The 15,258-nt window shown below is 33.0% G+C and overlaps 1 protein-coding gene across 1 annotated transcript in view; it reads left to right on the top strand.

Moving 5' to 3' along the window:
* Window positions 1-15,258, top strand: part of LOC140447648 (uncharacterized) — a 221,085-nt gene that overhangs the window by 128,515 nt on the left and 77,312 nt on the right. The window contains 3 exon segments of the mRNA XM_072540422.1: window positions 5,297-5,763; window positions 9,725-9,852; window positions 12,519-12,848. Of these exon segments, the coding sequence (XP_072396523.1) occupies window positions 5,297-5,763; window positions 9,725-9,852; window positions 12,519-12,848 (925 nt within the window).

Genomic DNA, 15,258 nt, shown 5'->3' with positions numbered 1-15,258 from the left:
GGTCGGTGAAAAGTGACTTTTTTTTGCAAATTATTTGTATCAATATATTCAACATTAAATTGTAAGAAAATAGTTGATTTTTCGGGGGTAATTATATAAAAGTTTTTTATATTCCATGAAAAGATCTTTAAAATGAGCACTACAAAAAGTCATTTACATGTAAACTGAGTAAGTTACAGCTCGTTAAAGTTGTGCTCTTCGAACCTAATTTCCACCATAATCAATATTAATCGTAGGTATACCTTCCACAATACATTTTAGTTTAGTGTTCTTCATTAGATCCAGGAGTTTGACTGGCTTAAAATGTATTGTTTTTGAAAAAAGTTATATTAAATTGTTTCGGCTATTTTGAAAATTTCTAAAAAATATAAACTACACTCGCGATCATAAAATCCGGGTCACCTTGAAAATTTCAAGTTTCTGGAATATTTTTGCCTCTGGTGCAGTAATAACTTTTTTTTTTCATGTAGGAGGAGGAGATGTTAGGGGTTGAATACGTTTTTTCAAATCGTCCCAGATATGTTCGATAGAATTCAGGTCCAGAGACTTAGCTGGTCAGGGTAACCTCGTAATTCCAACCTCGTCCAAGTATTGCATACTGATCGTGGCAACGTGCGTTCGAGCGTTGTTCTGCATAAAAACAGTGTGTTTTCTCCAAGCCTTGTCATGGTATGCATAACTTGTTCTTCCAGAATCTCCGTAATGTCCCTTCGTGCAGTTAAGGACCCATTTTCGATGAAGGGTAATTCTGTGCGGAAGTCGGAAGATACACCTCCTCAAGCCATGACCGAGCCTCCACCAAGTGGAGCAATGCAAGCTTGTGAAAATCATTCACCGGTTCTTCTCCAAACTCTTACACGTCCATCGGATCCAGTTAGGCCGAAACGGCTCATTCATCTAAGAATAACTCTTTGTTCCAATCGTTAATTCCCCAATGCGCGTATTGTCGAGCAAAAGCTTGTCGTGCAACTCGATGCGCCAGGCGAAGTGGCGGTCCTGTAGCCGTTACCCGAGATGATAGTCCAAAAGAACGAAGTCTTCTCCTGACTGTTGCAGCGCTTACATTGCGATTTCGTACTTTCTCTAGACGACTTCGATGCATAATCGCAGTTGAGGTCCGGTTTCGTAAAGCCTGAAACACAAGAAAACGGTCATCTCGTACCGTGGTCATTCTTCTTCGCCCAGAGCCAGGTCGTCTGGATAGCAAACCCTTCTCCTGAAAGCATTGAAGCACTCGTTGAACCGAAGAAAGGTTTACGCCGATAGTTCTTGCGACTTGTCGTTAAGTGTGACCCTCTTTCACAAGCGCAACAATTTGTGTCGTTTCAACGACAGTCAAGGGTATTTTTGACAAAAAATAAACAATAATAAACACTAATAATGGCACTAATAAACACTAATGGTGGCAATAATAAACGTTTGTTCGTTGCGTTTGAACAGAAAGTCGAACCACAAATGAGACATTTAAAACAAGCGGCAGTTACAGGTACCGTTCATTTTGGGAAGTGTGCGCTTTCCAGCGAAATCGGCACTATTGAAATTCTTTGTTGCAAAGGAAACCGCTAAGTCGACAACAATTCCCAGAAACATGCATTAGTTTGTATTTGTGTTATTATTATTTACGATAAAGCTCGTTGAAAATGAAATATTGGTGATTTTCAAGGTGACCCGGATTTTATGATCGCGAGTGTATAATGTTCTTGAAAAAAACTTTCTTTGAAAAAAAAAAAGCAGTGACTTAACCTTTATAAAGGAACACTGTGGATTTTTTCACCAAAATCTTAAGTAGTGGTGTTTTTTAAAACTTGAAACATACCTCTGAGGATGACTTTGTAAGCCGAAAGCACGAAAAATTTGAAACCAGTGAAACATCATTTTACAAGCGTAGAATGAATTGTTATTGATTTTAATTAATAATTTAAGCATTTTACACCGTAAAAAAATATTTTTTAACGTTATTTACGTCATAAGCGTCGGTTTCTGAGTGTTGAAAATTTGTATTAAAGTACAAATTATCCTATTTGTTTTTTTTTTATTTTTTCCACTTAGGGGTAGTTTTAACTCCTTAAAAACATTCGCACATGTATAACTTTTGCAAAGGTGGGCAAGGCAAAGTTAAATTCAAATTTTCAGCTAAATCCATGCAGTCCGACAGAATTAAGAGGTAAGGTCCTATTTTCGACCCGAGTTACTGGACTTCCGTATTTGGTAATATAATACACCATAATAAAAGTAACAGATAATTTTGTGACTTAGAATAATCCCAGAAGAGATATTCAGTATGTGAATCCAAATTAAACAAATACAGCCAGGTTTAAAGTCGTACACAATGCTAACAGCTGCTAGCTGTCTGTAATACACAACGGAGAGCGTTGGGAAGTGGGTCAAAATACTGTGACTTTGGATACTTAAAACGGTTTCTTAACCTTATTTTTTTTTTATGATGAACTGAAAGATAGGAAAAACTCGAAGCATCTTAGATGTGGAAAGAGTTAAGAGTGGAATAACCAAAGAAAAAGAAACAATCACATCACAATTAATTAAAAATAAGAAATATGTTGTTACCTACTAACTATGTTTTTTACTGGTTAGAGCAAAAGCTCAATATATTAACTAACGAGTTGGACAGATCTTAAAATATATATTACATAAACAGAAATGTCCTTTAAAAAAATAGATTTTTAAAACAAAAATCTTTATAATGAATGTTACTCAAAATAAAAAAAAAATGAAAATAAATAAAAAATTAAGAATTTACCTCGATCATTAACGTATCATGATATGTAGGTAGGAGAATTTGTTACATAATATAATAAACCTCTAAATTTGGTGTAACAATTTAAAAAATAATGGTTATTCTTTGATTACTAAATTACTAGACATAAAAAAGTTTTAAAATACCCAACCCAAATGCCCTGATAGATTTTTCTCTTAATACTGGCAAGTTTACATTATTTATTAAATGTTTACTTTGTTTCCATAGTAAATTTTAGCTTATGTTAATTTGTTTCATCAAAAAGAAAAACGGAACGAAAAACAGATATTATGACTTACAGTTAGTTCTGCTTTCACCACAAACTTGAACTTAATGGACTGCAACTGAACACTTTTTAGCGCCATATTGGAACTCAGATCTCTGAAGGCCAATTAGAAGTTTATACTGAGGTTTCAAAGCTAATTTTCACTTCCTCGGTGGCTTCTATAACTTGCCGGTAAATATTTAGCCGGAGCCAGAACGCGGGGCAACCATCTCGAACTCCTGACTTGAGCATTAACCGAGATACCCTGACATACTATTTATCAGAGGCCTAATAGCCTTCTATTTTACAAACGCCTTTTCTGGCTGTAAAACTCCAGATATTTCTTTTAAATTCATGTGGGATGCAGAGGGAAGCGTGGGATAAGAAAATGGAATCAATGTGTAACAAAGAAGATACCCGCAACGTATCAAAATAGTTTACCAAGATTCTTAAAGGAAACACTTTTTTAATGTGTATAATGATAGGTTTATTGTTAATGGGATGTAAAATTAAAACAGATGAAGATATTTTATTTAGGGAGAGATAAGAACCAAAGTTTTACACAAATTGTCAAAAACCTTGAATTAAAACAAATAAGTATTTGATAATAAATAATTTAGGAAAGAGAAAATGTATGTCTTGAAAAAGGAAAACTATGTTGTCAGAATGAAATGAGAATACTCTATCTCAAGATGAATCTAGAGTAGAGTATTTTAAGAAAGAGATAAAGAGAAAAGACATTGTAGTAACGGGACTTAACGTAGACTCTAGAAATTAAATTATAATGAAAAATACCGTTGAAAGTTTTATAATAAATCACCTTCAGAAAAATAGAAAACGCTGTAAAACTATGTGAAAGAACTTTTTTGGTAAAAATTAAGATTATTAAAGATGAAAAATTTTATATCAAAGATGATTTGAGAGGAAAATACAAGCAGAAATAAGAGAAAAATGTAACGATTTTAAGAATAATGAGAGAAATGTGAAATGAGGATATAAAACGTTCACGATAGATGGAGAAATACGAAGGTAGGATACAGATGGAAAAATAAAAAAGAAGAAGGAAACCTTGCTGTAAAAAAGGCTGGAATTAATTTAAGAAATAGAACCAGAAAAACAAAAACTAGCAATGGCAACAATAGAACAAGGAGATCTTAACCACATCTTTTTTAAGTGTTCCAAATATCTTCAGCATTCAGGAACTCTTTTAAACAACTTGCAAACTCTGCAAATATTTCCTCCATATCAAATAAATAACCTGTTGGCCACTAATAATAAAAAAGTTTATGATTGTTTGATTAAATTTATGCATAGTGCAAATGTGTGTCTGTAGTCAATCTCCGCTAAGCTCGTTAACCTTTGTTTTAACCCAATTGTTTATTTACCTTTCTTTCCGTGACCTATTGCTAGTAATGTCTTAAACAAATGTCCTGATGGGTCCCTGGACGAGAAGTGAGTATCCCTGTTGTTCCTTATATTTGTATTTTCTTGCTATAATTTTCTCTTTTTGTTTGATTCAGTTATAGGGATTTTATGAGGTTTTTTTTGACTCGAATAGATACACTTTTTGCACTAGCAATTAATAGTATAGATTATACACTTATGTATGTATACACTATATAATGTACACTTATCTATGCACTTATGCGTATATGCATACACTTTTTTTTTCTTTAGTATTAATTATATCAGAATATTGATATTAGTAATTTTTCTTTTATTATATCTCAATACGTAATTGGCTAAATAGCTAAGTGCTAAAGCCACAAAAAAAAGCAATGGCAACGACTAAGGAAAAAGTAAAAAAAGGACAAACGAAAGAAATAATGTATATGTAGGCACTAGGAATGAAAAAGAATAAAACAGCGATGGGTTTTGCAAAAATATAAAAAATTAGATCAAAAGCATGTCCCCTAAACAACCAAAAGCATTGACATTATAAAGTTTAACTAGATTAGAATTATGTACAAAAGATTAGGTCCAGTTACAGAAAGTTAAATAGCTAATATGATCAAACACAATATACATCTGTTCTAGTTAATATTTTATTGTAAAATTTATGAATGATTTAATCATTTGATTGAAATGTATCCTGAAATAGATTAACAATCAGAAACAAATGAGATATCCAAAAACGAAAAGTATGCATGCCGTTTAAACCAATATCACTGAATGGTATACAATAGTCATAGCTCACCAAATTCTTATTTTAAACTAAATACGTTTATTGTTTTTATTGAAATGTATAATTTTTTTATAGTTGAATATATTTTTAGGAAAAGCTCCTCCGGATTTAACGAATTTCGCCAAAAATCTGCCACAGAGTTCTCTCAATTATGCAGAACTGAACACCAATGACAAAATCCAAGGAAAATCACAAGCTCAAACGCCGTTTTCGAAAAAGACATACCAAAACCAATATGTTAATGTTACAGTCAATGATACTAATACTATCAATAACAGAGTTATTATATTTGAACACTCTAAAAATCAAAATGTAAATTTCGACCACAACGAATTAAATATTAAGAGTTCCAGTACAAACAAGAACATTAACGTTAATAGGGTAGCGACGCCTTCCCCAAACTTTAATCGAAATCCAAATTTTCTGAGGAGTATTTCGTCTAGTCCCGTTAATTTTGACTCACGAAGCGAGCAGAAGAAAAATGAAGTAACTGATATGGGCATTGATGTTTGTGTTCTAGAAAAAAGAAAATATGAGGCAGAGTTGAAAAGAAATCAGGTAGGTCTACAGAATAGATTATAATAATTATAATAGTTTTTCTCGAAAATTTTATATTTTCCAAATTTATTCAATAATCTAATAATCTGATATATCACTAAATAAATCGTATTCTTAAAATTCTTTGGACTGCGAAAGTCTCAAACGAAGAAGTGTTAAGACGAATTGGACATGGCAGAAAGCTTATGAACACAATTAAAATAAGAAAAACATCGTATCTGGGCCACATTCTTCGAAACGATATCGTCATCATGCAAGAAAAGAATAGAGGGAAGAAATGACTTGGGAATAGTAAAGAAGAAATCTTGCTTGATGGATATCAGAGATTGGACTAACCTTAGTGTTGAACAGATATTTCACGTTACAAAAGATAGGGAAGCACAATAAGAAGAAGTAGAAGAAGAAATAAACAGATAATCATCCTATACTGTTACGTAGAAAATCATAATTATATCTTATCTTTATTGAAACTAATCTGATGACAGTAAGGATATTTTATTACACATTGTAAAGTATAAAACGTGTTTTAATTGGTTTTTGAGTTAACCTTGTAAAAATATAACTACCCCCGAAAGTTGGGAGCCAATGTATAACAATAAAATTCACAACTTTCTTTGGGAGCCAATTGTTAGGCCTCGTCTAGCCAAGTCTCTAAGTGTGAGAACGTCTTATCTTAAAAGTAAATCTGAAATATGAGTTTGGCTAGGACAAATAAACTATTATATTAACTAATCGTATTTATTGTACATAAAAAATATAAAATTGAAATTTTAATATAAAATATAAACAAAGCAAATCTTGCCTATAGCTTAACAAAAAGTTTAAATGGATACTTATGACAAATATTGTTGGCTTCTAGTAGTTGGACAGGATTACTTTTTGGTGACTTCAAATGCTGGTTGGATGAATTGTAGAATGCAGCTAGTACGGATTCTAGTTCCAGATTCTGGTTGGAATTATGTTTCAGAGATATGGTGAGTTTCCATAGCAGCAGCCACCTTCTGCAATATAATAATTAGTCCCTATGGTCGACCATGTGGTTTTAAGGGAGGTCTTTCCCGAGCAAGGGGGACAAGAAAAATGCAAATCAGGCCAAAAAAACTAAAATAATATACCTTGAGTTAGCGATTGCATACGTTTTAAAATATTTTATTGCTTTATGAAAATTGCACAAAATTACAGTATTAATAGAAAATAACAAATTGGCAAAGATTAAATGAATATAATTATTATTAAATAAAAATGAATTATATTAAATAAACATTCTACATGCATATGGTTTGAAAAGATACACGTAGATTGGAGATTATGAAAAAAACAGTCAAATATAGGAAATTTAAAAAAAAATTGATCAACTAGAAATATGAAATGTACTCATCCCAGGAACAGATCTAACAGTATAAATGATTTTAGAATTAGAATCCAACTTAAATAGGCAAAAATATAAAAAGCAATCTCTACTTCTGCAGTGAAGCAAAACTGTTAAGAGAGAAGTCAAGAATTGCCAACTCACAAATACCGTTTGCCGCTTAGAGTGGACCATAGAAATTTATATATGCCCATGGCATAGAGAGACTGTTGTCGAATACAGGAAATATAACTAAAATAAGTGAACATTGAAAATGAAAAATAAAGATTAAATAGGATATTTAGTTGATCGAAGAGTTGAACACCAACTATTTTTATAATAAAAATGGTAAAATAAAAGAGAAAGTTAATAAATGAATAAAATTGAAATAAACTAATTATTTAAAGAAAAATAACAAACATGTGACGTTTATAATGTTACAATCTTTTATATTGTAGATTTCAAAGAGGTTGTTTGTGTATAGTCTTCACCTATGGTCGGTACAAAAGATCTTGGCATCTAAGATTGTCTATTATTCGTTTCGCAAATATTTTAGTTTGTTGTAAGGTTCCAAAAGACCTGTTTTGTTTCACAAAACCAACGCAGCGTAAATAAATATGTGTCTAAGAACCGTTATATATGACCCATAGATAATTTTAGATTACAGGTCCCATGTTTTGCTAGAAAGACTTCGGCACGTTCAAAGAGCTCTGTTTAGTGGCGATATATACAAGTAAAGCATTCCTATTAATGATTTCTCGGAGATTGATAGTGTTTTTCCAAGTCTTCCCATTGATCGTCTTACTATTGGAGAACCGTCTCTCGCTGTTTTTACTACTCTGTCATTCGGCTGTTATTCGGTCTATTCTGTTATTCGGCTTATATAATCGTATTTGTCCTTTGAGCTCTGTCCCCTCAGTTGTTTTATTTCTTTCCCGATATTTTTATTTCTCCATATTGTTTCATTCAGACATCTTGCAGCTTGGTTTGTTCTATTCACTTGATCTTCCATTTCTGGTTCGAGCTTTCCGTAGCTAGATAGTGTGATGCCTAGATAGTTAAACTCTATCACTTGTTCTATTATCTGACTCTCCAATTTACGTCTTAGTAGATTTGCTGTTATAACCATGCATTTTGTATTTTTTTGGGGAAATTGACATGTTACAATTTTCTGACGGATACATTAAATTGGTATAGCATACGTTGTAAATTATCTTTACTTTGAGAGGTTAGTATTGCGTGGCCTGCATAGCAGATTGTTTTAAGTAGTCCAGACGGGATCTGTAGAAATGCAGACCATAATGGACATGCTCCATAGGAGTCTACTTTTTGCTGGAATCACTTCAGGGTGTACCTTATATCAATAATAACGATATGCACCAGTCGCAAACATTGTGCTTAATTTTTTATTTGTATATAATATTTTATTACAGGATAAAAACAGAGTATTTGGAATGTTCTTTTAAAGATGGAGTTACTATAAATAAAATTATATCCTTGGATGGTGAAATGATTGCGAAAAGTAATAATTCCAAGTACCTAGGATCAGTATTACAGAGTAATGAGGAAAGACATGGAGATGCATGCAGTATAATTAGAGTTGGTAGGATGAAGTGGAAGGAAGCGAGGGGTGTGTTGATTGACAGAAAAATTCCAATGAAGTTGGAGGGAAAATTCTATAAAACAGCCATAAGACCAGCTACGATGTGCAGTACTGAATGTTGGGCAGTTAAAAAGAAAGAGGAACAACGAATGCATGTGGCGGAAATGCGAATGCTTAGATGGATGAGTGGAGTGCAAGAAAGGATAAAATTAAGAATGAGTATATTAGGGGACGTCTGGGAGGGGCACCAATTGTTGTCAAAATGAGAGAGCATAGGTTAAGATGATTTGATCATGTTTAACGTCGAGACGTAAATCACCCAATATGAAGAATTGCTGATCTGCGGGGATCTGGAAGGAGTAGGAGAGAAAGACCGTCTAGCCAATCAAATATTAAAATTGAAAAACGAAATTTTACCTTCTATAATTTTTTTATAGAAGCAATATCTCTAGAGTTATAGGCGAAATTTTGTTAAATATAAAAATAAGCAAAAGGTTTGCGACTGGTGCATATCGTGATTATTGATACAAGGTACATCCTGAATTGATTCCAGCAAAAAAATAGACTCCTATGGAAACTGTCCAATTCAAAACAATTGCACCTGGACTAAAGTTGTTTTTCTCCCATTTGGTATCCTTTTTTCGCTCTTACTTTTCTTATTATTTCATCCATGATCAGGTTCAACAATTATATATAAGTGCTCATTATAAAACTTTATACTTAATTTGTTGTTCTATTTTATTTTTGTTTACTTTTCCATACACCTTTGTAGTAGCTGTATTAAGCTTATACCTCCCTAATTAGTAATGTCCTTTTTGTTCCTTTTTTATAACCAGATAATGTTCTTAAAATATTCCAATCTATTGGTGCGGGTTCACTTTTTCTATTTTGTTGATTATGTTTATATATTTTTGATTTTGTATTTGATTCAATTCTATTCATTCCACTTGTATTTTTTAAGCTGTTACGTTTTGATCAACAAGTATCTTAATAACAAGATGTATTTGTAGGCTCAACAAGATCGAATAAAGGAACAAGAAATGGAAAAGGCAGAACAAGAAAGATTGGAAGAAATTTTGAACATGTGTGCAGAATATGAAAAACAACAATCAGATAAAAACAAATCTATTCCGAATAGGTAAGTTCATTTTTATTTAAAAATGTTTTATCTAAAAAGGTGTTAAAACTAGGTCCTGTGTACATACCGTTGAAACTAACCACCAACAAATATATATATATATATATATATATATATATATATATATATATATATATATATATATATATATATATATATATATATATATTCAGGGATTCTACAGTATTTATATATATATATATATATATATATATATATATATATATTCAGGGATTCTACAGTATTCACTGCCTTCCCTCGCTCAACCGTTTCCATCTCTCTCTGTTATCCCATTCTCCATCGTTTAGGCCTCTCTTACTAATGGCGTCGTCTACTTCGTTCCTCCAGGATTTTCGGGGTCGTCCTCTTTTCCTCCTTCCTATGGGGCTCCATTCGGTTATTCTCTTTATCCATCTGCTGTCACTAGTTCTTCTTACATGTCCATACCACTTTAGTCTTTTTTGTTCTATGTATGTTAGTATGTCTGTTTCTATTGACGTTCTTTGCTTTATTTCGTCATTACTTCTCCTATCCATTCTTGTTACTCTGCAGCATCTTCGCAGGCATTCCATCTCTGTTGCTACTATCTTACTACTGTTTTTCTTGTTTATGATCCATTTTTCAGCCCCATATGTCATAATACCTCGCACTAATGTTTTATAAATCTGTGTTTTTGTCTTCATATATTATAAAACCCAAGTATTTGAATTTATCCTTTCATTTGATTGTTACGTTGTCATCAATCTGTAGATCTTCTATGTCTTCTTCACTTGTAGATAGGTACTCTGTTTTCGTGAGGTTAATATCTAGGCCAGCCTTGGTATATTCTTCTTGTAGTTTCTTCATCATGTAGCTGAGGTCGTCTTGGTTTTGTGCAATCACTACTTGATCGTCTGCAAAGCTTAACGTATATAGGTATTCGTTCCGTACCGGTACTCCCATGCCTTCGCATTTTCTTTTCCATGTAGTCAAGGCTTTCTCTAAGTATATTTTGAATAGGGTTGGAGATATGGAACAATACTGCAGGAGTCCTTTTGTTGTGGTGAAGTCTCCTATGATTCTTGTTCCCATTTTAATGGACACTTTATTTTCTTTGTACAGAGCTTTTGTAGCTTCTATGAGTTCCGTCTGTATTTCTAATTTGTACATTGCCTCCCATAGTTCTGACCTTGGTACAGAGTCATACGCCTTTCTCAAGTCCACAAATGCCAAATGTATATCTCTATTTTTTGCTTTTTTCTTTTCCAACAGTTGTTCCAGTGTGTATATGTGGTCTATGCATGATCTTCCTGCCGTGAAGCCTGCCTGATCCTCCCCGATTTTGCCTTTTATTGCTTGCTCTATCTTTTCTCGCAGTATCTGCCCATATATAAGCTCAGGTGAGATGCCTCCAGGTCCCGGTGCTTTCTTATTTTTGATTGCTTTTATGGCCGTTCTCATTTCCCTAACTGTTATCTCTATTTCTTGTTGTGGGGATCTGCTTCGTCTTCGCCTGTTTTCTTTTCCAATGAATTGTGATCTTTGTTCTGTTAACAGTTCCTTGTAATAGTCCTTCCATTCTTTGTCCTGTATATTTCCCAATTTAATTTTTTCTTTTGAGTTTTGTTTCATTCCTCTCAGTACTTTGCATGACTCCGAAGTTCTTGTCCCTCCTATGTATGTTTCAATATTTAAGTAGGTTCTTTCCCATTCTTCATTCTTTTGTTGTGTTATTTGTTTTTTCACTTCTCTATCTTTTTCTCTATATTCTTTATAAATTTCTTCGTTGTTTGTAGTCAACCATTTTCTGTATAGTTGCTTGTTTCTTCAATTATTCTTTTTGTTGGTTCATTTATTTCATAATAGTGCTGTTTATTTGTTATATGTTCTTTTTATCCAAGGGCTTCGAATGCTGCTTGTTTTATAATAAAAATAATAATAATGACACTAAATTAAACAAATACTATATATCCTTACCATACATTAATGGAGTTTCTGAACAAATGTCAAAAATGTTGGCAAAGTATGATATTAATTTTGGACATAAATCATAAAAACATCTGGAAAATATTTTTTAAAATTTAAACCCAAGGTTAATAAAGATCATCAATCAAATGTTATTTATAAAATAAATTGTAATTCAAAACTGTAATTCAACATATATTCGGCAAACACATCAATACCTGCATAGCAGGGTTGTTGCACACAAACATAGTGTACAGTTTAACGGAATAAACACAACAGCCCTAGCCAAACATTCTCTAGAAAATAGCCATTCTTTTGATTTTGAAAATGTACAGATTTTGGAAAGGAACAAAATTACAACAAAAGATGCATATTGGAGATGATTCACATTAAAAAGATATAAATGCTATCAATAATAAGACTGACATCAAAGATTTTTCCAATATGTATCATAATTTAATAAATTGAGTTGTTTTTAAATATACCCTTGCAGATATTTAAGATACGACCATGAACCACTTCTGTTTTAAGATACCTGTCAGATGTCATCTGTCAAGTGCTTATCGAAAATGGCAAATTGCTGAAACGTTTAAGAAATGATTTAGTATCTTTTTTTAGTATTTTTATTTACAACACACCGACAAACCCAGGATATAAAAAAAGTTTCTATTTATGTATATATATATATGACTATACCTTAATTGAAAAATATGTATTTTTAGAATAAAAACGAATGGATCTCTACCACGGGACAAGAGAGGACAATACGCTCCTCCTTCTCCAAGCTACAGTTCTACACCGCCCTCATCTCCTCTCGATATATTACATAACGAACTCATTAAACAGTCCAAACACCATAATTTTGAGGATATACCTGGTTCGACCCGCACTTATTACGAAAATGTTGAACTGAAGACGCCTGAGCAAGAATTTCGAGTTGTAGAGAGAAAGAGCCCGTATGAAAATGTGTATGCACAACAAAATCATCCTGGGCCGTATCCACCTTCTCCACGGACTAGAATTAAAACGTTTATTACAACTAACAAAGAACAGTAAGTAAATCAGTGATCTTAATAGTAGTATCTCTTTATGATTAATCTGACTTATGTATGTTATGCCCAATACTGTGAATATAGCTGATTTTTTTAGTACAGTATACTCCCTTTATAACGAACACGGTTATTACGAGGTTTCGCTTATAACGAGGTACATTAGATGTCCCGTGAAATTTCTATTGAACTATAACCCTTTATAGCGAGGTAAATTTGCTTATAACGAGAGACAATAAGATTGAAAAACGTATTTTTTACGTTTTGGCCCGGCCGTAGCTATAAATAAATACCCTTTTTGACTGCGGGCCGCCCGCAATAAACTTCTTACAATTTATGATTCTTAGTCGGAAATGTAAAATTTATGATTCACAAGTGTCATTGTATTGGGTTGACCATTCACACCTAATAATATGGGTCCTAATAGACAAGATGTGGAAAGTGTTTTAAAGGTTGTCAGAAACTTTATCCAAGGACAAAACGCAAATGAAGAAGCATAAAACTGTTTCACATCTTTAGAAAATATGATAGATAGAATACTGGACAATTTAAAGTAGTCAAAAATGACAAAATAACTTACGCTATACGCTTTATACATATTTACAGAATACAGATTTTTTGTTTTAACGTATATCCTTGACAGTAAAAGTAAACAACTCTTTTTTGTTTAAATGCATTTCATTGACAATAAAAGTAAACAACTTTGTTTTAAAAAAGCCATTCAAACAATATTTATAACCTTGTTGCACTTCTACCTTCAAGGCCCTTTAGGCATGTCAAGACTTTTAAAATAAAAGAATAACGCAAGTTAGCCTTCAGTTTAAAACGACTAAAACAACGCTCAAAGTTATACTCTACTTTACTGTATTAAAATTCGAAATAAATGCTTCCAAAAACTACCTTTTCGAGAGACATATAGAAAAAGGAAAATTTAATACTTTCAATATTTTTATGCGTGAAAGATTTACTTTGTCCTTCATTCGTAGCATATATTATAGGGACTTCCTTTACGTTTCGCCCCATTTTCTTAATTATTATCATTTTTACAAAGTCAAAATTATGTGAATTAGTTTTATACTCTGTAACATTACGCATTTTTGTAGTTTTTTTTTATCCTTAAAATAAACATCAATAATGTCTAGGGAATACCACTATTATTTCACTTTTTTCAATAAAAACTTAACACTGTTTTCTATAAATTAAGGTATGCCATGAAAATTAATCTGTCAATTGCACTGTTTTATTAAGACAAAAGTGTTTAAAATTTTAGAGATAGTCTGTATTTATTTTAAAATTTTACTAAAACAGGATTAATAAACGCAACGATAGACATTGATCGTCGGCATTTAAAGCATGTTCAAATAGTAAATTCCGTGAATATGATTGTGGTTGGTCTTTCACAAGCTGATGTTACACGTCATTTTGACATATCTCGGAGCGTGATTTCGCGATTGTGGCGTCAATTTTAACAATTTGGTAATGTCGCTTAAAGGCATGGCATGTCGCTCAAAGTGCAACTCCTCCTCGACAGGATCGGTATGAGGTATATCGAGGTACAAATGTCTGTATTCGAAAGAGCTCAAAATTATCTAAACAGAGTTATTAGGTGGTACAATAAATGAAGAGTGACTATTAACGCCCCCAAAACCCAATTAATATTATTTAAATCTTCCCACTGATGCTCATGGCCGGATAACCCTGTTAGGAGAAGACCTTAATTTCATAAACTCGGTTTCCTATTTGGGAGTTCATTATAGCAGGACTCTTAACTACTGGAAGACCGACATACAAAACACTCTAGACAGGGTAAGAAAAAGGACAAAACTCCTGGCAGCGCTGTCGGTTAAAATGGGCAATACGTCAAATACACCATCATGGCAACAGAAAGAAAAATACTAACAGTCAGAGACTACCCGTCAGCACTCATACACCAAGTAGCCAATATAACATCAATTAAGGACAGAATCCTGACCCTCAGCAGGAGATATGTCTTTCGCACTATAGCAGGCTCAAACAACCGAGCCAAACAAATACTTAAAACTCCTTGCCATCGCCGAAGGCAAATACTCACCGGGGTTCCTAAAAGAAAAGTTCCACTCCCTCCAGCAAAACTTCTTCATAACACTGGAAACGAACTTCCTGATGAGTATTTCGATATATTAGAATCAATCTCCATAAAATATGGCAGCTAACAACTGCAAGCCAAAAACGCAAATTAAGAGCCGTTCCTATTATGGCTGGTAACACCTTGAAGTATCTCCCCTAGGCTTGTTTGGCTTACCAACAATTCCTCTTGTGTGCTCCTCATCACAAATACGCCACCTTCTAAACCTCAGCTTTCTAGCACTCCACCACTATAATCACCACACGCATATTACCTTTACCCCACCCCCTAGCTCCACAAAAAAAATGG

This window comes from Diabrotica undecimpunctata, chromosome 8 (assembly GCF_040954645.1).
Source record: "Diabrotica undecimpunctata isolate CICGRU chromosome 8, icDiaUnde3, whole genome shotgun sequence".
In the NCBI taxonomy this organism is placed as follows: domain Eukaryota; kingdom Metazoa; phylum Arthropoda; class Insecta; order Coleoptera; family Chrysomelidae; genus Diabrotica; species Diabrotica undecimpunctata.
The sequence above is the reverse complement of the archived record's forward strand: the minus strand, read 5'-3'. Positions and strand labels throughout refer to the sequence as shown.